The 25,303-nt window shown below is 49.2% G+C and overlaps 1 protein-coding gene across 3 annotated transcripts in view; it reads right to left on the bottom strand.

The window, feature by feature from the left end:
• Positions 1-11,964: 11,964 nt before the first annotated feature.
• Positions 11,965-25,303, bottom strand: part of SLC43A3 (solute carrier family 43 member 3) — a 56,382-nt gene continuing 43,043 nt past the window's right edge. For 2 of the 3 annotated variants that reach the window (XM_036996702.2, XM_017680520.3), the window contains 10 exons: positions 25,173-25,219; positions 22,882-22,958; positions 22,559-22,651; positions 20,811-20,950; positions 19,666-19,745; positions 18,560-18,733; positions 18,194-18,313; positions 14,749-14,935; positions 13,967-14,090; positions 11,965-12,906 (listed from right to left, as the gene is read on the bottom strand). In XM_036996702.2, the coding sequence (XP_036852597.2) occupies positions 12,805-12,906; positions 13,967-14,090; positions 14,749-14,935; positions 18,194-18,313; positions 18,560-18,733; positions 19,666-19,745; positions 20,811-20,950; positions 22,559-22,651; positions 22,882-22,958; positions 25,173-25,219 (1,144 nt within the window). In that variant the 3' untranslated portion in view covers positions 11,965-12,804. The remainder of the gene's footprint in view (positions 12,907-13,966; positions 14,091-14,748; positions 14,936-18,193; positions 18,314-18,559; positions 18,734-19,665; positions 19,746-20,810; positions 20,951-22,558; positions 22,652-22,881; positions 22,959-25,172; positions 25,220-25,303) is intronic. The other variant, XM_036996701.2, reaches the window with a different exon arrangement.

Raw genomic sequence — 25,303 nt, 5'->3', positions numbered from 1 at the left:
ATTACAAGCAGCAGTAGTGGGGCCTTCCCAGACCCATCTGCAGCCTGCAGTTGTAGGAGCTACCCCACTTCCTTTTAATAGACTCATTTTTCTACTCAGATCAACCAGGGAGAATTTCTTTTGCCTGCCACTAAGAGCTCTCACTGACGCAGCACTCAGGAAATGGCATTAGTTATTGCTCAACAAATGATAGCTACTCATGTTAGTAGGCCTGGAACTGGTCAACATCTTTAGGGGCCGACCCACATTAATCAAATTCTCAAAAGACCAATGTTTGCATTTGGTGCCAAACGCCATAATTTAGGTTGACCTGTACTGACAAAGGGCCCACTTAGGGCCCTCTGAGCAGCATTCTCTCCCTGCATCACAAGCTACAGTGTGCCCAGTATACCTAGATTCTGAGCGGAAGCAAAGAGCCGGATGTCTTGTAGTCCATGCCTCTGAGGAAGGGTGCCTGATGGCCATCATCTCTACTCCTGCCCTCTTTCCCCACAAAGTGTCAAATCAACACTGCAGGATCCTGAGTGTCAAGAGTTCCCCTTTCTGGTCCCAAAGTTACTATGGGGCTTGAGTGTCCCTAAACAGATTCAGTCACCCATTTCTTTACCAGCACTCCAGTAGGGCATTTCTAACAGACAATCCCTGTATTTCAGCTTTCCTAATTCCATTCTCAGGAACTCATCCCAACTTTAGGCTCATGGGAGAACTTGTGCCCTGGGACAGCCTCTCCAGGGACAGACCTGGCACTGAGGGGTCTGCCTTGCCACAACTGTAGGCTGCTGCATATCGTGTACAATATGTGTGTGCAAGGCACTTAGTGGAGGTCACCCTAGCGATGGTGGTCAATAGCAGAAAAGTCTGCTTCACATCTTTCCCAGGACCAACACACAACAGCTTGAAGGTAGAAGACTGCAGCTGCGAATACCCGGCTCGCACTGTTCCTTCATCTCCACTTGCGTCCCTCCCCAAACCCTGCCCCAGGGTTTATCAACCTGGACTTGATGATCTGGGTTAAGGGGCCATGAACTGTGCAATCACAGAGGACATATAGTGTGATGCTTCCATGGTGAAGATCCAAACCTTTCATGAGATTCTTTTGTGGCCTCCAAAAATGCAAAACACCTCTACCTTTAACGGATGATTTGTTTTCAGATGGCTAGGAATGGCCTCCAGTCTTCACTAATAAAGTACTGCTTGGCTCTTGTGATAGGTAGAAGTCTAAGATGCCCCCAAGATCCTTCTCCCACCCTGGTACATGGATGCTGCCCAATCCTTGGGACTGTGAATATGGTGGATCTTACTCCTGCAGTTGTGCTATGTTATGGCATAGTTAATTGACTTTAAGAAAGGGACACTATGCAGGTGAGTCTGACCTAATCAGGAGAGCTCTTCCTGAAGTCAGAGATTCCACACAGGAGGGGAATTCAGGCCAAAGGAGATTCCCCACTGCTGCCTTAGAGAAGGGAGGGGGCCATGTAACAAGGAATGCAGATGGCCTCTAGGACCCGAGAACAGCCCCTCTCTGACAGCCAACAAGGAAGCAGGGATCTCAGTCCTATAAGCACAAGGAACAGAATTCTGCCACAATCATGTGAGCTTGAAAGAGGATCCTGAACTCTAAATGAGAACACAACCCAGCAACACCTTTACTTTAGCCTTGTGGAACACTGAGCAGAAAACCCAGCCATGCAGCTTCCACATTTCTGACCTACAGATCTATGAGCTGATTAATGACGCTCTATCTGTGTCAATTTGTCATGCAGCACAGAAGACTAATAAGATTTTATGCAGTATAAAAGGCCCATTTCCTTCCCAGGATGAAATTTATAGTTGGTGCCATTGGTAGTAGAAGGGATTGGCACAGGGGAGGGTCCCAAAGGAACGGGCTTGAGTACCTGCTGGAGGCAGCAGGTCAGGAAACGTGGACAGAGAAAGAGAGGTTTAATTTAGGCCAGAGGTCCCACCACCCTTTCCCTCAGACTATAGAAGCCCCTTCTAGTTCTAAATTCTGCCCTCAGAGAAGTGATGGACTCCATGGGCTGGACATTCAGGGCTGATCAACCGCTTGCTAACCGGACTTGGCCAACATCCCTGTGGGGCAGATAAGAGGTGGTGAAAACACTAACACCATCCCAGGGGCGAGCAGCCCAAGCGATAGGGGCTTGGGCCGTTGCTCTGTGAAATCAGCCTGTACAACAGTTGCTCTTGACACTTCCCCATTTGGATGCCCCAACGACTGACATAAACCAAGAGTGCTGGAGCCTGCAGGGTCCAGGAGATGCCCCAGATGTCCTGGTTCCTAGCTACAGGGCTCTTCCTGCTCCTACACTTGCATACCCCTCTTGCCCTCCATGCACCTCTTCTCCCAGAGACGGAACACACAGCAAGGTTAGAAGCAATATGTCTTTGCAGTCGGTGCCCCCCACCCACCCCACCTTCTACCTTCACTATCTCCCAGTGCCTCTACTTCTCTCCATGTCTGCTGTCACCCCCCAGCTCAAGTCGCCGTGTTTGACAACATATGTCAGAGCCCATCATCCCCATGCTTTCTATTCAGTATCTTCCCAGCAATTAACCCAAACTCATTGCCAATGCCTGCAAGTGGTAGTCTGGCTCTTGTCTACGTGTCCACCCTCACTGGTACGAGTGACACTTGTCATACTAGTTTCAGCTCCATTGGCCAAGCTAAAGCTTTTGCACTGGCTCCTTCTTGTCCATCAGGTCCCAGCTCAAAGGTCACTTCCTCAGAGAAGCCTTTTCCAAGTACTCTTTCTAAATAAGCCCATCCATCCCACTCATATCTAGTTACTTTGCTCCACATCATCCCATTTATTTCCATCGGAGCATTTACCAAATCTTGTTTATTTATTGGTTTCTTGTTTATCTGTCTCCCCTAATTGGAAATAAACTCCATGAGAACAGGGATTTTATCTATTTTATTCACTGCTTAGAACTCTACCCAGATCATAGAGTTTTTCAATTTTATGTTGAGTTTATTAACCAATTGATTAATCAACTTGAACTTTACTCCCTGAAGAAAGTTCAGTTTAAGTCAGAGTGTTAAGTCCATTAATTGCTATTCTGCAGTTGTTTTTCTGAGTTCCACCTGCCAAGGGCACAAACCTGGGATAGGCTCTGTTCTCTAGATTATTCATTTATTCATTCATTTCATTCACTCAACAAATACTCATAGATAGTCTCTATTCTTAGGGAGATTAAATGTAGCTAATAAAGCAAGACAGAATGAACCTATTAGTCAGTCAGTAAAACAAGGCACGATATTGAGTGGACAATTAGAAAGACAGAACTTCTTCAACCTGGAAGGTATAAACTTTCAGTGCTAGCAGAGTCACTTTAAGGGCAAGCGCAGGCAGAGAAAGCTTCCTTGAAGAGGTGTTCCTTGGACTGGGCTCTGAAGGACTAACAGACAGCAGAGAAGAGACAGAGGAGTGTGAGGCAGTTGGAGAGCCAACCCATGGCCTGGTGCTGCTGGAATTGGAGCCCGGATATAGATGAATCAGTGTTTCCTGGAGGTTAAGTCAAAGAGTGAATGGCTTCTGTGCTTTGCACCAGAGCCACGCTCCTGCAACGGGAGGCGTGGTCTCACCGACCGGTTCTTCACCCCTCCGACTCCTCACACCACAGTGACCTAGTTTCTGCCCACCCCATAGCTCCGCAGAAACTACTCTTGCCAAGGTCCCTACTGACCACCCATTTGCCAACCCAACAGACACTCCAGTTCTCATGGTACTTGACCTCTGTAGGACAGGATACTCCTATACTTCCTCCTTATCAACTGTCTCCTTTCTTAGCAATCTTTCTAAGCATTGCTTCTGTTTCTGCTGGGATCCTCTTCATCTTCTGGAAAGTTAAATACTGGCCATCAAAGACCAGTTTCTTGGTGCCCTTCCTCTGTAACGATACACACTCTCCATGGGTTGCCTCATCTACCCCATGTCTCAAGCTGCCAAATATATACTGATCACTCCCAAATCTTCACCTCCAGCCCCAAATCTGTCCTTACCCAGTATAGTCCCCAGCTGCATGTACATGGCCACCCAATAAGCTTCCCAACTTGGATGTCCTTTGAGCCTTATGAATTCAGCATGGCCAACTGAACTAACATGTGCGCGCACGCGCACACACACACACACACACCTTCTCTCCTTGTGGTCACTTTCTCAGAAGAAATCATCCCCTTCCACCCAGACCCCAAAGCCAGGACTAGGGGGCCATCCCTCACCCCTCCTGCCTCATCCCGCACACATGATCACAGCACTCTTCCTCCACCATCTCAGCTACCCACTCGTCCCCATTGCCTATATTGCTCTCCTGATCAACTGCTGACCACCTTTCACCTGGATCATTTCAATGGCTCCCAGGTCACTTTCCCTGCCTCCAGTCTCCCCACCTTCCCCCACCTCTGATACATCGTCCACGTGGTACCAAAATGAGCTATCTAGAACCCAGAGCTAATCACACCAACACTTGTCAATTCCTCCTTCTTGCTCGTGGGAGAACATCTCTTCATGGTCTCATCCCTGTGTATCTCAGTCTCAACACCACTGACATTTTTGAGTGGCTACTTGTTTACTGTGGGAGTCTGTCCTGTGCATTGCTAGTTGTTTAGCTGCTTAGTCCTCTACTCATCAGAAGCTCATACCTTCTCCCCCGGTTGTGACAATCAAAAATGTCTCCATTGCCAAATATTCCCTCAGGTGCAAAGTTGAGAGCCACTGTTCTGAAACCTCAATTCCCCCAACACACACACACAGGTGTGCATGCACACGTGTGCTGATCTCCAATAATACTGAAGACCTGCTATTTCCCTATCATGCCATGATCTCTCAGGCCTGTGTGCTTTCACACAGGCCACTTCATCTGCCCAGAATGCCCTTTTCCTCCCTAATCACTGTACTTACCCTTTCTCTTCACCTAAGTCTTAGCCAAGGATTGCCTCCTCTATGAAGCCTGCCCGGATTCTCCCAGAGAGGGGTAGAAAGGAACCTAGTCAGGCCATATTTGTATTCTAGCCCCTTCTCCATCTCATTGCTGCTATCTTATTGTTTTGCTTCCCTGACAGACCAAGGCATTCACGGCAGTGTATCTGGTACCTACACCATCTTGCAACATGCTCAGGGTTCATTCCATGTTTGTCACGTAAGTGCATGGATGACAAAAGGCAATTCTTGTTTAACTCTGCCTCTCCTGCCCTGTCTGCTAGTCCTGCAGACCAGCCCAAGCAATGAATGGCCATTGTTAATTTTTGAGTGAGCTGGGCAGTTGCTCCCTGAGAGGAGAACTTAGGCAGGAAATTTAGTGACAGTAACAGCAGCCACTGATGTTTAGAAAGCACTTTCAATGTGCTAAGTGTTTTACGTGCACCACATTACTGAATCTTCCAAACAGCTAATGAGGCACATTATGCTGTCACTGTAAATTACAGACAAAAAGACTGAGGCTCAGAAGGGTTAGTGACATGCCAGGTAAATGTCAAAGGTGGGATTTGAATCAAGAGCCTGCACTCACCCTTAGCTCCAAAGCTCAGTCCCCCATGGGGTTAATAGGTAGCACTAAGCCTCACATTCATTCTCTGATGTGAGCAGCACCCCCTAGCCCTAATCAAAACCCGAATCTAAGTTAGCAGGGTGGGTGATGCTGTAAGAAGCATGAAGAACGTGCTCCTTGGAACCCTCCCCCCACCCCACCCCCGGCTCCATTCCTGGCTCTGTGACTAATGAGCTGACCCACCTCAGCGGGGACCTTATCGCCACGTCTCCACTTGCCCATCTGGGAGTTAAGGGCCACAGCCTCACAGGGTTTGAGAAGAAGGTGAGAAAGTAGCTGTAAAATCTACTAAGTGTCTGACACATGGTAGGTCTTCAACAAACAATACTGAATATTGTCCCCATTTTAGGAATAGAGAAAGACTTGGAAAAGTTAATGATGGTCCAAATTTCATGTATTAGCAAATGGTGGAGCCTAAAAAGAACTCTAACTCATCTGTCATCCACGAGGACACACTTTTCTGAGCATCTTCTATGTGCCCATCACTGCCTGGGACAGACAAGTCACAGCCCCACCAGGAGCCCAGTCATGGGCACCTGAAATTATAATCACACTCCCTGCAGCCAGAAGCTCAGAGCCTTGATCAGAGGTCAGCCAATGGGAAGAACCCGGACATGGGGCTTGCACAGACACGGCAGGGGAGGTTTGTGTCTGCTTAGTGAGGGCCTATGGATTTAAGCCAACTTGACAGATGCAAGTGGCAGTGAATGGGAAAGGCAGGCTGGTCATGGTTATCATTATAATGGGTGTTCAGGTTTGCCAGTCTCAGCATCAGGCTGGCCACACACAGCATCCCTGCAGCAGCTTCTGTCAGGCCCAAAGAATGGAGCGGAGCTGGGCACCTCAGTCTCCTCCTAGACCGGCCATCCTCTCTTGGCCAGCTGAAAGAGGACAGCCTTCTAACTCAGAGCATTCATCCTTCCATCTGTTACACAACACAATGCTCCCAGAAATACCCCAACCTTCTCCAAGGCCTCCTAGCTCAAGTCACCCTGCAGATTCTGCAAGCAGGTCCCCATGAGCAGGACAGAAATCTCAGAGCAGTGGAAGGTTAAAACAGCTCCTTCCTTCTTTCCCTCTTTCCTTCCCTTATTCCCTTCCCCTCCCCTTCCTTCCTTCTTTCTCTCTCTCTCCCTCCCTCACCCTTATACATCTAGTATTTCTGATCCTCCATTCTGTGCTAGAGAGGGTACAAAGCCCTGGGGATAAGGTGGATAATAAAAGATACAGTCACAGTATGTTACATATGGAGTTCCCAGCCTAACAGAAGACACACATTAATTTTTTTTTAATCTGTATGTTAAACTGCAACTGTGACAAGCTCTGTGCTGGAGAGGTGCCTGTGCTCTGAACGCCTGTACCAGGAACAGTCTGGGAAGGCGGGGAGAGCTGAGCTGAGCGCCGAAGGAGCTGCAAGAGTTCCCTACGATTCGGGTGGGATGCATTCCATTCAAGGAAAATCAAACCCTTTCACTCTTAAATAATGCACTTGACCTTTAATGTAATTTTGCATTTATAAAGCTGCTGTTAATGAAGGCTAAGCGCTTTTCTTGTGGGGCCTCATGTATCCTCACCATCCTCCCAGTAGGCCCTATAACCCCAACCTCAGGAGAAGAAACAAAGGCATGGAGCAGTTAAGGCGGTTCAGGACACCCAGCCCAGGAACGTGAGGAGATGAGACACAGGACTGGCTGACCCTGCCCCTCCCAGGCCCCAGCTGTCTGAGGCCTCAAGCCCCGGGTTGGGGAAGGAAGGAATACACAGCCCCACCCCTGGTGACTGACATTTCTGAGATCATGGATCCTCTGCACTGACTGCTGGAGAAACAAATAGCACAAAAACTGAATATGAAGGTTGATATTTTCCACTGACTTTGGCTTAAGATTTCAGGTAACTAGATGGTCATTCTTCTGCCTTTGAAGTTGTCCCATTCTAAACAGTACAAGAGACTCTGTGTCGCTCCCTTTGGCAGATACAAGCTTGGGCAAACGCTTGCAGGGTAGTTTCCATTCTGAGCCAAGGCAGTGACATTGAGACTCCACCAGGAGTGAGATGTCACCACCAACTGCCCTGCCCTCCCCCAGGCAACCATCCCCACAGATGTTACTGATGACACTGCAGCCCCCTCACAGTGCACCTGCTCCACACCGGGTGGTTACACTCATTAACTCACTCATTACACTCATTAACTCATTAACAGAATAACTCATCGAGTTATTCTCACTCCATGATGCAGTTCAGATGAAGAAACTGAGGCACCATGAACCTAAGTCCCAGAGCTCATGTGGGGAAGAGCTGGACACTAGTCTTGAGCAGTCCAACTACAGAGCCAAGTGGCCTTTCACAGATGTTTTCTCTAGTCCTCCCAACAAGCCCTTTGGTACTTATTATCTCCACTACAGGGGAGGAAACAGGGTCCTCATGATTTAGGGTTTAAGGTCACACAGCTGATCAGCGCCTGCAAAGCCAGGAGCCTTTTCCATGCACCTACCACTCAAATCCACCCTGAGGCCTGGGAGGCGACACTGAAAATGAAACACTGGGGGGTCTATGAGCAGAGGTTTGGTCTAAAATAGGGGCTGGTGTGACCACAAGCCGGGGTTTTGGGTTTATCAGCCCCACTGGTGAGTCAGCCCTGTGGCAGCCACAGGCTGTGACATGGGCTACGCTGTACCCAGGAGTGGCCAGACATCCCACCGTGGGACCAAAGACCAGAGCCCAAGACGTTAAGTCCAGATAGAAGTGTCCTTTGTCTTGCCTGAGAGTTTCAGCCCCAGGCAGGTTCACTAAGAACTCGGGGAGACTGAGATATGACAACAGGATGCTCTTGGGGTAAAAGGGTTTATACCTGTCTTTATTCTCACGGCAGTAGGTCAAGCACTAGGATCACGTCTATCACCCAGCAGTCTGCAGGTCCGCAAACCCTCTCCATCTCCACCTCTGCCCAGAGCACTGGGCAGACACTATATAGTAACTCAGTCAATAATAGCTCATTGCCAAAGGGTGTGGGAGCAGTAGCCTAGCAGCAGGCCAGGTACATCGTCAAGTAGTTTAGGGTCAGGTGAGGATCTTGGCCAGAGGAACTTCCATTTTCCCCACACCCTCCCAAAGAATGTTAAAGGACAGACTCTCTCCGCACCCCAGTCACACCCATCCCATTTAGGAATCATCTATATCCTGGGGGGCTGGCAGGAAAAGGAGCCCCAGGAATAACCACAGGAGTCATTGCTCCAAGCTTCAAATTTTCAGGAAAAGGTCACCATCCCTGGGAGGCAGGTAGACAACAGAGTAAGCACCAGATTCACAACGATTGACAGATACCTGTCCTTCCTTGGAAACTCCCAAGGAGGCTCTTCTGGCAAAAGCAGGGCCCCTAGAGTTCTATTTCCACTATTGCTCTCTCTCTACCGACCTAGGCTGCTCTCATGGTTCACTGCCACCAGGGGCCCCTGTCCCGGCAGCACAGGAGAACAGAAGTGGGGAGCCCCAAGATCCCAAGATGTGCATAAGGGGGAACCCCAGGACAGGGTGGGTGGGGACAAATAAGGGGTGACATAGCCATAAGATGGAATTATAAGAAGCCATTTACAATGACATTTTTGACAACTATTTGATGACATGAAGAAAAGCTTATGACATCACTTCAATTATCAGACACACAGTCACATGCCAGGGAGGAAACATACCAACATGTTAACCAGAGACATTTCTAGTGGTACAGTTAACAAAGGTGTTTCTTTTCCATGCACTTTACTTGTTGATGTTTTACAGCCCCCACAGGTTTCTTACATAGAATGAATGCTAAGAAAAGATAACCTCTAAAGTGAACATGACCTTAGGGGTCAGGCAGGGCTGGGTTTAATGCCAGCTCCACCTGTGCTGGTTTGAATGCTCACGGACATAACTTGCACTCAGAGCCCAGCTTTCCTCACCTGTTAAGATGAAAGGGCTGAGGAAAGGAGACTGTCACACCAGTTCCTAATTCATGCCGGTGGCTGTCCCTTAAATGGCAGGTGTTTCTCCTTGTGATGGAAGCGTCCTCTGCCCCAGGGAGGTCTCACCCAGCAGTCCGCTTGTTGGTGAGACAGATCTGCCCCCAGTTTCTCTCTGCTGAGGCTGGTAGCCAGAGTAAAGAGTTGCACTGGGAACCTGTTGCTGAGTGAGATCAAAACTCATGAAACCCGTGAGTTGCTGTGTCTTCATTTAAAAGAGCAGCTGGTCCCATCTGAGGAATAATTTGCAGGAAGGGGACTCCAAAGGCAGAAATATGAGGCTGTGCACATGGGCTCTTTCTCTTGCTTACTCATACCCAGAAATCCTCTCTGGCTCTCTCTCTGGATAGAAGTGTTCCCTGTACTTCCTAAGGAAGTGGTTTTTTTTAATCATGTTTTTTTAATAACAGCTTAATTGAGATACAGTTCACCTACCATTTATTTAAAGTGTGAAGTTCAATGCCTTCTAGTGTATTCAGAGTTGTACAGCCATCATCCCTATCAAACTTAGAAAAATTCCATCACCCTAAGGAAGAAACCCTTTCCTGTTTGGCGGTCACTCCCTCCTCCCCTCAGCAACGGCCTACTGTGTGATTTGCCCCGTCGGGACATCGGCTTTATGAACGCCCTCATCCCACACGCGGTCTCTTGTGTCCACTTCTTTCATTGCAAGGTTCCCATGTCACAGCATGTAGCACTACTTCCTTCCTTTTTATTGACTAGTAATAATCAATTTTATGGATATACCACTTTTTCTTTATCCAACTCACCAGCTGATGGATGTCAGGCATCCTTTTCGAATTTCTTGTTATCAACTGTGATGATGGCTATGAGCTGTTGAATACTGACCCTGTGCCGGCACTTGAGTTGCTTTCTAATCCTGATAACAGTCCAGGGTGGCAGGCCTATTTCTCCCATCCTACTGATAAAGGAACTGAGATGTAGAGCTGAAATGGTTCATCCAAGGTCACACTACTGACAGAGCCAGGATGAGAAAGGGGTCGGCCTGGCCCCTCTCCGGTCCGGTTCTTCCCGCAGCACCGAGCTGCCCTCACCAACCCCACATGCTGTGCTCTCTTTGCAGCTGGCTCTGAGGCCCGAACAAGAAAGAACCCACTCAGTGATCGTTCCTTCCACAAGCCCTCATGGCACCACGTGGGTGACAAGCAGGCATTAATCAATGAACCAGGTGGGACCCAGATGTCACCTCCGGGAGCTTGAGATGTGGTCCTGGGAAGGGCAGGCACTGGCCACCAGGAAGGGTGTGACCAAGTGCTGGGAACTCAGAGCTGTTGGAGAGCTCCAGGAAAGATTTTCAGAGATGGCACTTTGAGCAGGGCGCCAGTGGGCCAGGCACAGTGCCCTGGCAGAGATGAGGCAAGCCTGCTTAGAGGAGCTATTATGTTCAGAGACCAGGAACTCTGCCCGTGGAGATGAATTCTGCCCTCCTAATGGAGGGATGTGAAGAGGGCAGGGAAGGGTGGGAACCCCAGTGCCGAGAGCCTTGAATCCCAGGCTGGAGTCTGGGCATTGTCCTGGGGCAGCAGGGAGGTAGGGTGAAAGCCATCTACTAGCACTCTGGCATCTATCTGCCAACCCAGGTTGCCAGACCCCTGGAAATTACCATTTGGTAGTTCACAGGGGACCTGGCTTCAGACTCTTCACATCTTCATATCCCAGCACCAAGGACAGTGCCTGATGCCTTTAGGGGCTGATAAACATTTGTTGAATGAGTGAGTGCATCTATCAGTTGGCCAGCCAGCCACCTCGGCCACACGGTCCTCTCCCAGACCCTCTCCTGGCTAAGTGGAAGGAGACACCTGTTGAGTTCCAGGTTCTCCCATCTGGCCCATCTACTTCTCTCTTTCCAGGTCCCTCACCTTCTCCCTCCTTGCCACCCGTCTCCTTTCTGGTCATGAGTAAATAAAAGAACAAACACTTACATGCTCTCCCATGTGCTTGGCAGTAGCAATTACTTTAAATTCTCACAATTGCCCTCGGGGATAGAAATGATAGGCTGTACTTTACAAGTGAGGAAATTGTGATTCTGAGTGGTCACCGGCCCTGCCCAGCTGCGGAGAGGCGGAAGCAAGACTCACCAGAGACTTCTCATACCGTCTAGTGCTTCCTGCTGGGGGTGTGGTACGTCGAGGTGTGTGCTGGGGGGTGGAGGAGAGGAGGCGAAGGAAGGAATTCCTGGAGGGTCTCAAGCCCACGTCCCAAGTCCATTCAGGAGGATCCCATCTGAGGGCTCCTGGCCCCGCTGTGGGTCCAGCGGCCACACGGGACTGCAGCTGAATTTGCCCACCCCACCCCAGTGTCCATTTCCCCAGGTGAGCCAGCCTCAGGATCACAGGCACACACACCTGCCCCAAAGCCTAGAGAGGCGGAGCAGTCATTGCTTTAAGACCAGAGGCTTTATTTTTCCATAAGATTATTCCCCAGAGAAAATGTTTGTATAATGCTTAATGTAAATAATCACCCACCTTCTTGAGGAGGAAAAATCCCCCACAGGCTTCCTCAGAAATCCTTCGGTCAAGCAGGTCAGCTGGTTCCTGAGGCCCTTTGTGGGGGCCTCTGTCTCACTGTTCTGAAAACCTTCTGGAACATTAGCTCCAGAAAGAACCTCAAACTCCCAAGCCCTCTGCTTTTACGGATGGGAAAACTGATGCACAGACGGGAGAAGGGTCTGCTCCAGGTCACCCAGCATCATCAGCAGAGCTGGGAGTCAGCCCAGGGGCCCTGCCTGCCCCTCGCTCCCGAGGCTCACCGCCCTTCTGTAGCCAAGGCCGTGCCTGGAGGGAGCGCTGGGGGCCACCACTGAAGGCTGGAAGTACTCACATAGAACCTTCAAGACCTCACTCCTCACCTAGAAATTTACTTGCAGTGCAGGGTCCCCAGCTTCAGGACCAAAAAGCCTAAAGATGTAGGTGACACACCTCCTCCCCCATCACATCACGCCAGTCAGGCCAAGTCCGCCAAGTGCTTCCTGCTCTGAAACTAAGGAGAACTTCCATGCACTTCGGGCCTGTATGACATATATCAGCTTGGCCACTGAGATTCTTTTCTTGCTGATCAGAGTGTTAGCTGACAGTTAAATATGTTTGTTTTCTTTTAAGAAAAAGCAATGGATACGTAGTACATGTAGCCTGGGTGGGCAAAGTCTTTCTGGACATGGGATCCTCAAAGGCCGAGAAAGATTAACAGAAAGCCTCCTCTGGGCTGAAAAGCAAGGGCTTCTGAACTAGGTGGTCACAACAGGGCCTTCCTTCCTCTGGCAGTCCCGGTACACCAGGAAGGGGTGGACGAGAGTCAGAAGAGTGCCCAGCGCCAGCAACAAGTTCACCTGGAAGGGGGAGGGAGGGGCAAGGTGAAGTGCAGGGACTGGCGCAACACCCACCAACAGCACCGGAAGCAGAGTGCTGCCTCGGTCGTCTTGGACTGTGCGCTCAGACACTGTGGTCCCTGCAGGAAGGACTTAGTCTTCCTCCTTCTGCCCTGTGCAGTGGGCAGGGGAGGAGTTTATGCCCATCTCATGGATGCAGACACAAACAGGCCTGGAGCGCAGTCCATGACCTGGTCACAGTCACATGGGAAGGTGGTGGAGGCACGGGCTAGAACACATCTTCTGAATATTATGTTACAGCCACAAGTAATCCTCCTCAGTTTTGAAGTTCAGTCCTTCTTTTTTCTTGTAGTGACTGATTTCAAGTCCTGTTCTACCCTTGCCTGATCTTTTCTAAATGAGGCTCACAGCTGTGCAGTGGTCAGAACACTGAACTCAAAGTCGAAAGGCTGCTTGCTCAGCTGGGGGCTTCTGGATATGTGTCACATAACCCACATCTGTGAACCTGTTTCTTCCGCCTGCAGAAAGCTGGAGAGTCATGCCCACCACCCAGGCTGGGCCCTGGGGGATCCCTCCCGTGGAAGTGTAAGGTGAGAGTACAGAGCCCCTGACCCTTGAACCAGCTGTGGGAACCACTGCGTGTTGCTTCCCCAAGGCCAAGGCCAGGGTGGGCCCGTACGCACCAAAACAGGAAAGATCTCTGAGGTCTTAGGTTTTCATTTGAAATGTGAGTATTTTGCATTCTCCTCCAGAATATGTCTATTTGTTTCCACACATAAAATAAAAAATAGTTTCTTCCCAAATTGCTTGTAACATGAACTTTCTGGGAAGCCATGCCATGTTAACCTGGTGGCTTCAGGTACCCCACCGCAAGGCAGGGGATTCCATTGACCGCAGTCTGAAAGCCAGACCAAGGATGGACCCAAGTCCAGAAATGTTTCTGCAGACACCACCTCAGCCGGATTTGGGCCGCCCCCTGCTGGGGCCCTGCAGTATGGCCCTGACGTGGGCGTCCTTGCAGGTCTAAGGCCAGGGCCACGCCCCTCCGCACAGTACTCACATAGAACAGGTTATTCTGGAGGGGGCCTTTGATGAGGATGAAGAGGGGAAACTGGAGCAGAGACACCATGGCTGACAAGGCCATCACTAGTCCAAACAACTTCCCAAAGTGCTTTGAAGGGAAACTGGGGAGAGAGAAACATTTCCAGTGAGTAGGGAGTCATTCTGCAAGTAGGGCCCTGGCCTTGGCGGTGCCTTTGTTTGGCACTTGGTCCTGACAACCCTGTCCTAGGCCTGCCTTCACCGACCCACACCCACCAGCCCCTTCCCCTTCCCCTTCACTCAGGCTTTTGAACCACAGAACACAGAGAGAGCATTGTGCGGACCCTGGGAAAACAGTAGGGACCCAGACACAGGCTGTGCCCCAGGTTGGAATCAAGGAAAAGACAGGCACATAACAGACCACATGTGCCAGCTGTTGCTTGTGCTATCAGACGATGCACATCAGCTGGCACTGAATAGAGTGCCAAGGGCAAAAAGAAGGGAAGACCCTTTCTGACTCTTCCCTGGACAGCTGGAATAGAAGTGGGTCTTGGAGGGTGAATAGGAGTTTGCCAGGCAGCTAGAGAGGCAGGGAGAGGCACTGAACTCTAGAACATGAACACGCTATCCTGCCCACCAGCCTTCCCCTCCAGGCACCGCCCTCTCCACCAGCTCCCAGGCCGTGTCTTCCTCACCTGACTACCTTCAGGTCCACCCTCACCTCCCAATCTCTCTCCTCCGGCATGCTTCCCTCTGCCCCAGTGTGTCCCCCACTACAGAACGCGCCCCAAGCCCACTTACGCGAAGGTGAGGAAGGCAGCATTGCCCCCATACAGGAAGGAGCGGCTGATCACTTGCAGGATGAAGGTGACGTACTGGAGGGAGAGAACGGGGATGGAGGCACAGACAGCGAAGCCCAAGCACAGCAGAGATGTCAGGGCCAGCGAGGGCACCATGGAGCACAGGACCGCTGCGGAGACCGAGGACCCTGGGCCGAAGGAGAGGAGAGGCTGCCTGGAGGCGAGCACACGGGGAAAGGGAGGAGCCGCCATCTGCCCAAGAGTCCAGGCAGAAACCTGAAGATCACCCTGGAATCCACTTCCTCCCACACACCAGTGTCCAATCCATCAATAAATATTGGTAATGCACCCCAATATCATCAATCAAATGGACCCACTCCTCTCCGTCCCTGCCCACTCGTCTCGCTGTGGGCCACCACCAACTTAGTCGCACCTATGACAATAGCCTCTAAGGGGCCATCTGCTCCAGCCCCCCAACCCATCGCCTGATACTCCGGGTAGCGCTGCGGTGACAGCAAAGACTGGAAGCAGTTCAAACAGCCACCAACAGGGGACGCTGTATGAACACCAGTGAGGCAGCCACATACCAACCAGGCTAAGGCTGGCAGAACAGGAGAGGGCCCTGCTGAGGGAGAGGCACACAGAAAACAACAGGACAGAGCGGGCGCTATGCTACCTCTATCTAAGGAGGGGAGAGATGAAAAATACATACGCTTGTGTATACACATACAACATAACAGTATCATACCATAATACAATCATTCATAAAAGTATGAATACATTACATATTATATGTAATGTCTGTTATTTTTTTTAACAATGGAAATAATTACCTAAAGGGAGGAAGGAATGGGGTCCAGAAAACAGAGAGGAAAACTACACTTCCTGGAATACATATGGTTTCACAGTTTGGGCTTTGGAAAAATGTAAAGGTTCGATGTACAAATGCTTAAAAGATAAAAATTAAGTAAAAATAATAGGTGACAGGGATAAAGAGGCACAAAAATTCTCTATCATAATGTAGGTTGGTCACGGGGAGAGTAGCACAGCATGGAGAATACAGCCGGTGATTCTGTAACATCTATGTTGACAGATAGTGACTGTTCTAGTGGGGATGACGAGTTAATGATATGGGTAACTGCTGAACCACTGTGTTGTATGCTTGAAACTAATACAAGACTGTGTATCAATAAAAGTAAATAATAGGAAGGAAACAAAGCAATCCCAAAAAATCAGAAACAAAATAAAATCAATAAACATAACTTCACGTCAAGTTGGTGACTCTTAGAGCACAGTTATTTGTACATCTCTTGGGAAAGATATGCTAAGGGTGAGAGAAGGAGGGAGGGAGGGAGGAAAAGGCAACAGCATTTAACTACTGTTCTGTTGTTAATAGTATTGATATTGCTAAACCAGTAATCATGCATAAAACATATTTATAAATACTGCATATATGTATATGTATATAGTACATAGCATGTATATATAGTATGTAGTGTATGTATATATGTATACATATAGTATGTGGACATCGTATTGTTAGGAACCATGGTTTTCAGAGGGAAAAAGACACAAATGTAAAATAAAGGAAGTTAAATTTGAATTAAAATGTCAGTATTGAATATCCATGATGTCATTTTTCTTCTGACAAATTATGTATATCTTACCTCTCTCTGAGGCCTAAATAACGTCCAGATTGCAGTCTTAAATACCATTTCCCATTTAAAGGGACCCAGGGCTACTGGGAGAAATGGCTGGTTTCAGATCTGGGGCAGCAAACATTCCTAGTGAATTGGACCTGGACGTCTCATTGTGCTAGAAAGTAGACACCCTCTAAACTAATGGGATTGTATCTAAAGGACACAGATACTGGATTGGTAACATTCCCAAGGGTCAAAGATGGGACAATTTGAACACAAAGAAGAATCATGATGGAAAATGGGTTGAAACCCATCAAATACATTTAAAATGATATTTTAAAAGAGAATGACAAGAAGTATCCCCTGGGGATTTCTAGGGCACCAACTCATTATTCTGAGGCTGGTAAACAGGGGAAAAATCAAACATTTATTTCAGGGTACAAAGTTGTTAATGGGGGACAGCTTTTCTCTTTCGAGGGACTCTAGCTATAAAAAACATAAGGACAGACAGAAATAGAAAATCACCCTTTTGCAGCCCTAATAAAATAATGGGTCCAGGCAGTGATCACCAACTGCTGCTGAAATCATTAGTCATGCAGCTGATGGGAAACCTCCAAATGAGTGGATCAGACTGACAATGTCTGAACCCACTGATCAATCTTAACATTCTAAGAATGGGGACAACTGATACCAGGGGCCTGCTGATAGGAGCCCACAGGAAGCCCACAGCTCCACCTCTGAATTATTCTTGCCAAAAAATATTAAATTGAGCCTCCATTCTGCCTGTTTACAGGAAAGACCCAATCAAAGAAACACTTTTAAATGACACCAAAACGATCCCAAATCCAAGATGTGGGAGATTTGACAAGATGAATGACGTTCAACAAATAAATGACAAGATAAATAAATGACAATAAGAAATATGGGAGTAAAGACACATAGATTTAAAAAGATACAAAAGGCACCTCAACCAAATACACTGTGTATGGTCTCTGGTGGATGCTAATTTGGAAAATCAACTGTAAACACATATTTGAGACAATTAGGGAAATTTGAGCAGGATGCATATTAGATGATATTAATAAATTATTGATTTTTAAGATGTGATGATGATACTATGTTGATGTTTAAGGAGAAGGGGACTTATTTATTAGGGATACAAACTGAAGTATTTACCGATGCAATGATTTGATGCCTGAGATTTGTTTTAAAAGACTCCGCGAGAGAGGAGAAGGGATACTGGGAAGTAGGAGAAATGTCACTCTACTTTTGTCCATCCCCACCCCCAACTGCCGCAGCTTAAAATATCTCAGCACCCTACATTCCTCCATTCATGTCCAAGGATCCTGCCCGAGCTCCCCAGCATGGTGTGCCGGCTTCCCCTTCTCCCTGCACTCTCTCCCAGCCCCTTCCCCCCATCCTCTGTGCCTTTGCAGCCTGGCTCATTCTGGGACTCCCCAGCGTTTCACTCTCGCCTTCAGCATCCTGACTCCTGGGCCACTTTCTCAGGCCCATGCCCTCCTCTCCTCACTTCTTACCCATCCTTCAGGCTGAGAACAGTTTGAGAACAAGACCTATCTGTCTCGCCCGTGGTTGAATCTGGAACTGTGACTGGCATATAATTGGCTCTCGGTGACTAGTGGTTGGATGGATGGACAGATGGATGGATGGATGGATGGATGGATGGATGGACAGATGGGAAAATGCAATTAGAAAAGGATTAAAGATAAAAGAGAAGATAGGCATGAAACTGAATGAAGTTCTCTCCACCACTGGTTCCCTGATGCTCTGCAGCCCAGGTCTTACCGGTCCTTCTCGCTTTCTTCTGGTACTTGTGTTTCAGGCGGTCCATGAGTAGGCCATTCCAGGGGGCACACAGAACTCCGAAGAACTGAGTGATGGCAAAGGCGTTTGTGTAGGTGCTGACTGCAGTGGGCAAGGAGTGGTCAGGGGATGAGACATTCCCAGGACTGCCTTAGAGGAGAGGGCTCTCCCACCCTGCTCCTCCCACCCTGCCTGTGCCCCACGCAACCCTCCTCCCCACACTCCAGCGCAGCCCTTCCTTCGGAGCCCTTCCCCCGAGCCCTGCTGAGCTCAGCACGCACACCCCTGGAGATTCCAAGTCCCCAGCTGGGCTGCGCGGGTGGGCTGCCTCCCGGCCCCACCACCTACCTAGCACTGTATCCCCACTGGCCAGGTTGGTCAGCAGGGAGTTAAGGGTGCCGATGAAGAGAAAGTGCCACAGCTGTATCACAGACAGCCACACCAGGTGCCAGGCAAAGCGCCGAGAGAACGCGTAGCTCCAGAAAGAGCGGGCTTCCTGCTCCTGCTCTGGTCCCAGGGTCTCTGATGGGAACAGGAGGATCTGGGATGAATCACAAGGAAAGTAGAGGAAGGGATGGACAAGAATGTAGAGGCCTTACTGGGACAGTCTAAAGAGCACGTTTACCCACTATTCTCGCCTCCCAGAACTCACGTGGCCTGCTCTCCAAGCTGTCTACAGCTGGCGCATCCCCACCTCCATGCCTTTGTCTTCCTGGCCCTACAGCTTTGAAGGATCCTCCCAAATAGTCAGCTGTTGTTTCAGTTGCTCCACATGCCCTCATTTTCCTTCAGGACCAGGATCCTGAGCGTCTTCTGGAAATCCTGCCCTGCCTGATTCTTCACCGTCCAGATGGGACTGTGAATTAAGGGTTCTCTCCTCACCTCGGCTGACCAACTTGATTGCTCTTCCTGGAGAAGAAACTGGCTGAGTCCTTAGACTGCAATCTCCAGGGTGTCTCAGTTCTACTCTGCCTGGAGACTGGCAAGTTCATTCTCTCCTTGACCCTGTGAGCTGCCCAGAGACCTATTCTCGTTTCTGCGTTAGTCCGCAGCGGCTTGTGATGTTTGTAACCAAAGACCCAAAAGAGACAGAGGGGCCATGGAGAGGGGATAGTGAGGAAGGGCAGGCCCCAGAGACCTGCAGAAATGCAGACAAACGAGGCAGGTTTGGAACTCAGGGGTGATTGATGGAAGGCTGACTTTAGAGGCTGGGAGCAGGATGAAATGAGAGAGCAAAGAGGGACAGAAAGGAGGAAAGAGACCCAAGTCTTGCCTCTCTCTGGGGCCTCTGTAACATGAGGGGGTTGAGAAGCCCCTCCAGGCTTTTCCCCGCCTCCCTCTCCCCGATGCTGCACTCGCTCTCAGAACCACCACACAAACAAGGTGAGGAACCAGGTAATGCAGAGAAAGACCAGGTTCCAGCGGGGAGGGGGGCCCCAGCCAGCAGGGCTTACCTTCCTTCGACTGTAGCTCCAGTGCTCCCGCCTCAGTTACTTCCCTGTTTTCCTGTCTGGTGCCATTTCCAGAGCACAGGCTATGGAAATAGAAGCCCCATCCACCCACCCCAAGGGCTGTAAGCTGAGCCTGAGATTCAGGCTTGAGGGAACAGTGCAGGGGATGCCACATGTCACTGCACATGGGATCATCTTTAATAATCCTGGTGCCCAGATCAGCTGAATCGGAGTGTCTGGGCATAGGAGCCAGGCTCCCACGTGTTTTAGAGATCTCCTAGTGATTCTAATATGCAGCGAAGTTTGGGAAGCTTGGGAAAAGAAGGACATGCCTGGGTTCACATCCCAGCTCTAGGTGTGTTCTCCTAGCTGCAGAAGCATGGCTCACACTTAATTCATCTGAGCCTCGTTTTTCTCATTTGGAAAATGGAGAGAAGGACACCTCTCTGAGAGGATTACCATGAGATGGAATCAGAGAGAACATGAGGTCTGGCAAACAGTAAGTCAGTAGCAAAGGAAAGCCATCTCGCTACTGCCTGCAGTGTTGACTGCCAAAAACGGTCACATTTCTTCACCTCCTCTGTTCTCCACCCTTGGCAATGGGACTCTGCTGCTCTGAATCCAGGCTGGCCTTGTGAGCTGCTGCAGACAAGAGAATGCAGCACAAGAGACATGCCAACTACAGCCCTACCCCTCAAGAAATCTTGCGCATTTCTGCACTCTCTCTCAGAACCACCACACACACACAAGCCCGAACTAGCCTGCTGGAAGATGAGAGTCATGTGACCCAGTCATCCTTGTTGCCACAAATGACTGCCAGAGAAACCCTCACCATCCTAGACCAGTCAGCCCCCAGCTAGCCCACCAGATGATTAGAGGCATGGGTGAGGCTTCTCAAGTTCATCCAAATCTGTCTTTGATCAGTAGAACTAGGTAGCCACCCAAAGACTCAACAAGATAACAAATGCCACTGCAGTCTGGGGTAGTTTGCTGTGCAGAAATAGCTGACTGGTACACTGCTGGTTTCATCCTCCTGCCCTGGAACAGGTCTCCTCTGCCCATCCACAACCATGTCTGTCCCACCCTCAGCTTCCTGCCCCAGATCAGGTAAGGGCCCCAGCCCGTAATCAACAGATCACGGTCCTTACCCATAGCTGTACTTGGCAGGCAGTGGATAGGGGATGTGTCCCCGGGGCATCAGGAGGAAAGTACGCCCAACATGCCAGGCACTGCAGACGGAAAGGAAGCTGAAGGAGGCCCTGAGGCTGATGCCTTGTTCATAAAGGAGCTGCAGAAAAGGGAGGGGGAAAGTCAGGGTAACACCCATATCCATAGCAGCAATATTCACAACATCTGAAAGCTAGAAGCAACCCAACTGCCCATCCACAGATAATGGGAGAAACACGATGTGACTGATACATACAATGGACTATTATTCACCCTTAAAAAGGAAGGGAATTCCGACACATGCTACAACATGGACGAACCTTGAGGACATTATGGTAAGTGAGATAAGCCAGTCCCCAAAAGACAGATACTGCATAATGCCACTTATATAAGTTCCCTAGAGTGGCCAAATTCACTGAAACAGAAAATAGAATGGTGGCTGCCAGGAGAGCCCCCTCAGGGATCCTCAATAACCAGTCTAAAAGCTGTTCGTCAAGCCCAACCTCCTTGTTTCACGGAGTGTGATACCTAGAGAGGCACAATGAATCTCTCAAGATTAGAGTAAGTGGCAGCAAGGTCAGGTCAAACTAAGAGCAGCAGCTCCTGCTCTGACATTCTCCCTCCTTCCAACTTGAGGGAGGGAGGAGAGAGCAGCAGGCACATCCACAGGAAGGACATAGAACCTGGAAAGTGGCTCTCCTACTAGGGGTAGAAAGGCTTGAGTAAGTGCCCCAAGGCTCAGTCTCTGGGTGACCCTCCAAGCCAAAGGACTAAGCTGGTCTCATACCTGGGTGACAGTCTTCTCCTCTGCTATGGCCCACAGGCTGTGCCAGCTGCCTCTGGCCTAACACAAAGCCTAGAAGGAAGTCCCAAGCTGGGAGCTTGGGGGATCAAGGACTTACACTCTCATTCCTTTTCCTCAGTCATCCTTAGTGTGCTAGCTTTTGTGCTCCAGCTTCTTACCTCATAATCTCAGCACAGCTGCCACAACTCCAGCTATCACATCCTACCACCACAATGTTCAAAGAAGGGTGGAAAGGGGGACCAAGGAGGGAGGCTTTCTTTTTGCTACTCCCACATTCCACCAGGGAAGACAAACTTCCTGTAAAATCTTCCAGTGTACAACCCCCTTCATCTCATTAACAAAGTCTGGATAATAGGATCACCTCTACCCATCAGTAATAAGGGGGAAAGGGGTTGCCACCATTGGTTTAGATCAATCAGGATTCATCCCCTGGGGAGGGTACATCACTGCCCAGATGAATTTATTCATAACGAACAAGGTGGAATGGTTGTTAAGTGGGCCACTAATAGCACTGGCAATAGCCATCCCTCGAATCCCCAACATCAGCCTTTCGGACAGGTAGAGAGGCCTGTGTTTGTATCTGTTCCCACTGCCCCCACTAGTCATCTCCCACCTCCTTGTCCAAACAAAAAGCTCACAGGCGCAAACATCCCACTCTAAAATGCTCCCAATCTCCACCCAACACTGACCCAAACACATCGTAGCCATGCCTTCCCAGCCTCTACTCAAAAATCCTGGGTAAGTATAAAGAAGGAGCTTAATCATTCCATGCTCAGGCTGTAGAACCAGACAGGCCTGGGTTCAAGTTCAAGTGTCACAATTACTACTGCAGGAGAGCTGGTGGAGAGAAATCATACACAGTTCACAAGAAGAGTGTCTGGCATATATAAGTGTTCAATCATTGTTGGCTATTGTGTTTTTTACCTTAATGATAAGGAAGACAGCCGAGGAAGAGTCAAATGCTCCGTTGTAGAGGGTGATGATGGTCGAGCGGTGCTGGCCAAACAGGTTCCCAATCTGAAAACACATGACCAGCCAGAATCACGTCTGTGTTCATGAAATAACTGTTCCCTGGGCACCCATACGTGCCAGGCCCTCATTATACCCAGACCCACCCTCCACTCCAGAAGCTACCACCCTGGCTTGGGCCAGCCCCGCTTGAGGCACCCAATGTAGGAAAGTGCTTCTCCCTCCTCCCAGCCTCCCCAACATCCTGCCAGGTGCCTGGGACTAGGGTAGGATCACACCTGCAGGTTGGTGATCAGAAACAGGATTCCTCCAACGGAGAGCATGGGCATGGCCAGGAAGAGCAGCATGGCTGAGTCTGGAGCACAGACACGGGTGGGCGGGTGTCATAGTGCACCCCAAACATGGAGCCCCAAACTCCGGCTTCCACCTGCTCCAAAACCCCGACAATTCTGGGGGCAGGGCTGCAATTCTAGCCAGCCTTCTAGCACCCTTCAAGGGTCTTGGGGGTACTGGTCAAGACCCCCCAAATGTCAATGTGGAGGGACCCTGCATAGGTCTCCTGAGCCACCTTCATCCCCACCAAAGACGGCCCTCAGTCTGTGGCAGACCTGGTGGTCTCCACATGGAGGCAGGATCCAAAGTGAACGTCTGCTTTCTACCTTCACTAAACCCCTATTCATCCTTGTGGGAGAGAGAAGCCTGGGCCCAGCCTCTAATTCCCCGCATAACTTGGAGCTGGATTCTGAATCTGACTCAGTCACGTCATCTGCTAAACAGGAATGACAGTCCCTGCTCTTCCTACCTCATAGGGCGCTGGGAAACTGAGTGAGAAAATGGCCATGGATCATCTTTCCTTGGTTCACAAAACCTCGAGCCAGGCACAGTGCTTGGCATTGGACATGCAGGACGAGTTAAGGAACTTCCTGCCCTTGAAAAGACCACCGTCCAAAAAATCATTACGATAGGTCTGAAAAGTGGTGGGTAACAGCAAAACTGAAGTGGCACGTGTGAGGAGCCCCTAATCACTCAGCCTTTCCCAAACTACAGACTCTGTCCTCCTTCATGATTTTAGCCATAACCCATACCTGTCCTACATTTGCTAAAATGTTTTCTGTAGTTTGACTCACTTTTACCCAAAGGAAAGCTATTATTTTTAAAGGAAACTGTATATCACTACTGTAAGCTGAAAAGCCATTTGTATTGCTTGTTGTGAATAGACAGTAAATATAAAAATAAATACAATGAAAGGAAAACCATGTTACTGAATTGTAACTGAATGCTGTGGTCCTCACAATATTCAAAGGCTGAAAATCACACCAGCCCCACATAAAGATTTTTGTTCATGCAATCAGAGGACTGAAAGAAGAAAAGGGAATAACTTTTCCACCAGGTGATTCAATGTTTGTTAACGTACCATGTACGTGCTTCCTAATATCCTCTGAAGTAACTATTTTCTATACCTTGAGAGGCACTGCAAGCTGCTAATTTTAGAGAATCTACACCATCTACCATTTGATTTCTGCCTTTATAAAAGGCACATCTCTGCTAATGCACTAAAGGTGGATGACATTTCTTTCACAATAGGGTCAGTGTGATGTCAAAGCTTTTCCCCAAAACAAAAAGCCCTACTTTATAGAAGGGAAAATAGTGGCTCAAATGATCCACAAATATGAGCCAAACATACCCAGCCACACACATTCAGCCACTTGAAAGCCACTTACAGGCTTTTAGATAAGAGGAAGCCAGTTTGATGAGGGGAGTAGTTTTAAATAACTGGCTTGAGGTGCCCAGCTATCTCGTGAGATCTGTTTGGACAAAGACACTCAGCTGGTATTTGCTGAGCACAGATGGAGATGACCCAGTGACATGTCAGGCTTCAGCACACGTATGACACACACACAAGTTATGTACTTCTACTTCCTCATCCACAAATCGAGCCACGTGATCTGACCCCAGGGAGGAGTAGTGGACGGCATCTCTTGGCCAGCACAGGGAAGGACCCAAAGAGAGCCCAGCCCGGGGCCCCCAAGCCCACTTCCCACCAAATCACTCCGCAGCTTTGGGCAAGTCTTTGCAAGGGCCCTCTCTCCTGCCAGTTTTCTCCTCTACACAGTGGGGAAAAGAGGAAATGAACCAGACTGGGATTTCCAAACTTTGGGAATTGTGTATATTTATAGACCAGTAAAAATTGACAAGAAAATGTAAGCACAGTAGGGTTGTCAAACTCCACTCTACTAAGGAAGGATATTCTCAAAAGCCAACTGTCTTTCACGTTATTTTGTTTAAAAAGAGAGAGGACATGATAACATGTACAAGAAGAAGGGTGTAATTTTGTAAATGACTTCTGTTCTTGGAAGCAACGCCTCCGTTGCCCTTAGTGTTTGCACTTCTCAGTCAACTGAACTGTTCTCACAGACCAGCAACAATGCCCTCAAGAATTCTTTGAAGCCCAAGGCCTGTGGATGTTTGGAAAACTATGGGGATCAGTGCCTCCTGTCCATGGTCCTCTGCACCCCCACATACACCAGGAACCCCTGCGCCTGTGCTGCTCCCACCTAACAGCACTCACCTGCAGAGGTGAAGGCAATGGTGAGCGTGGCACTGGTGTAGAGAACTCTGAAATACAGAACCAGAGAGGATGTCCTCAGGAAGAGCAACCCGGAGGGGAAGAGTGGGTAGGGTCACAGCCCTCCCATCTGG

The sequence above is a fragment of the Manis javanica genome, chromosome 11 (assembly GCF_040802235.1).
Source record: "Manis javanica isolate MJ-LG chromosome 11, MJ_LKY, whole genome shotgun sequence".
NCBI classification, from domain to species: Eukaryota; Metazoa; Chordata; class Mammalia; order Pholidota; family Manidae; genus Manis; species Manis javanica.
The sequence above is the reverse complement of the archived record's forward strand: the minus strand, read 5'-3'. Positions and strand labels throughout refer to the sequence as shown.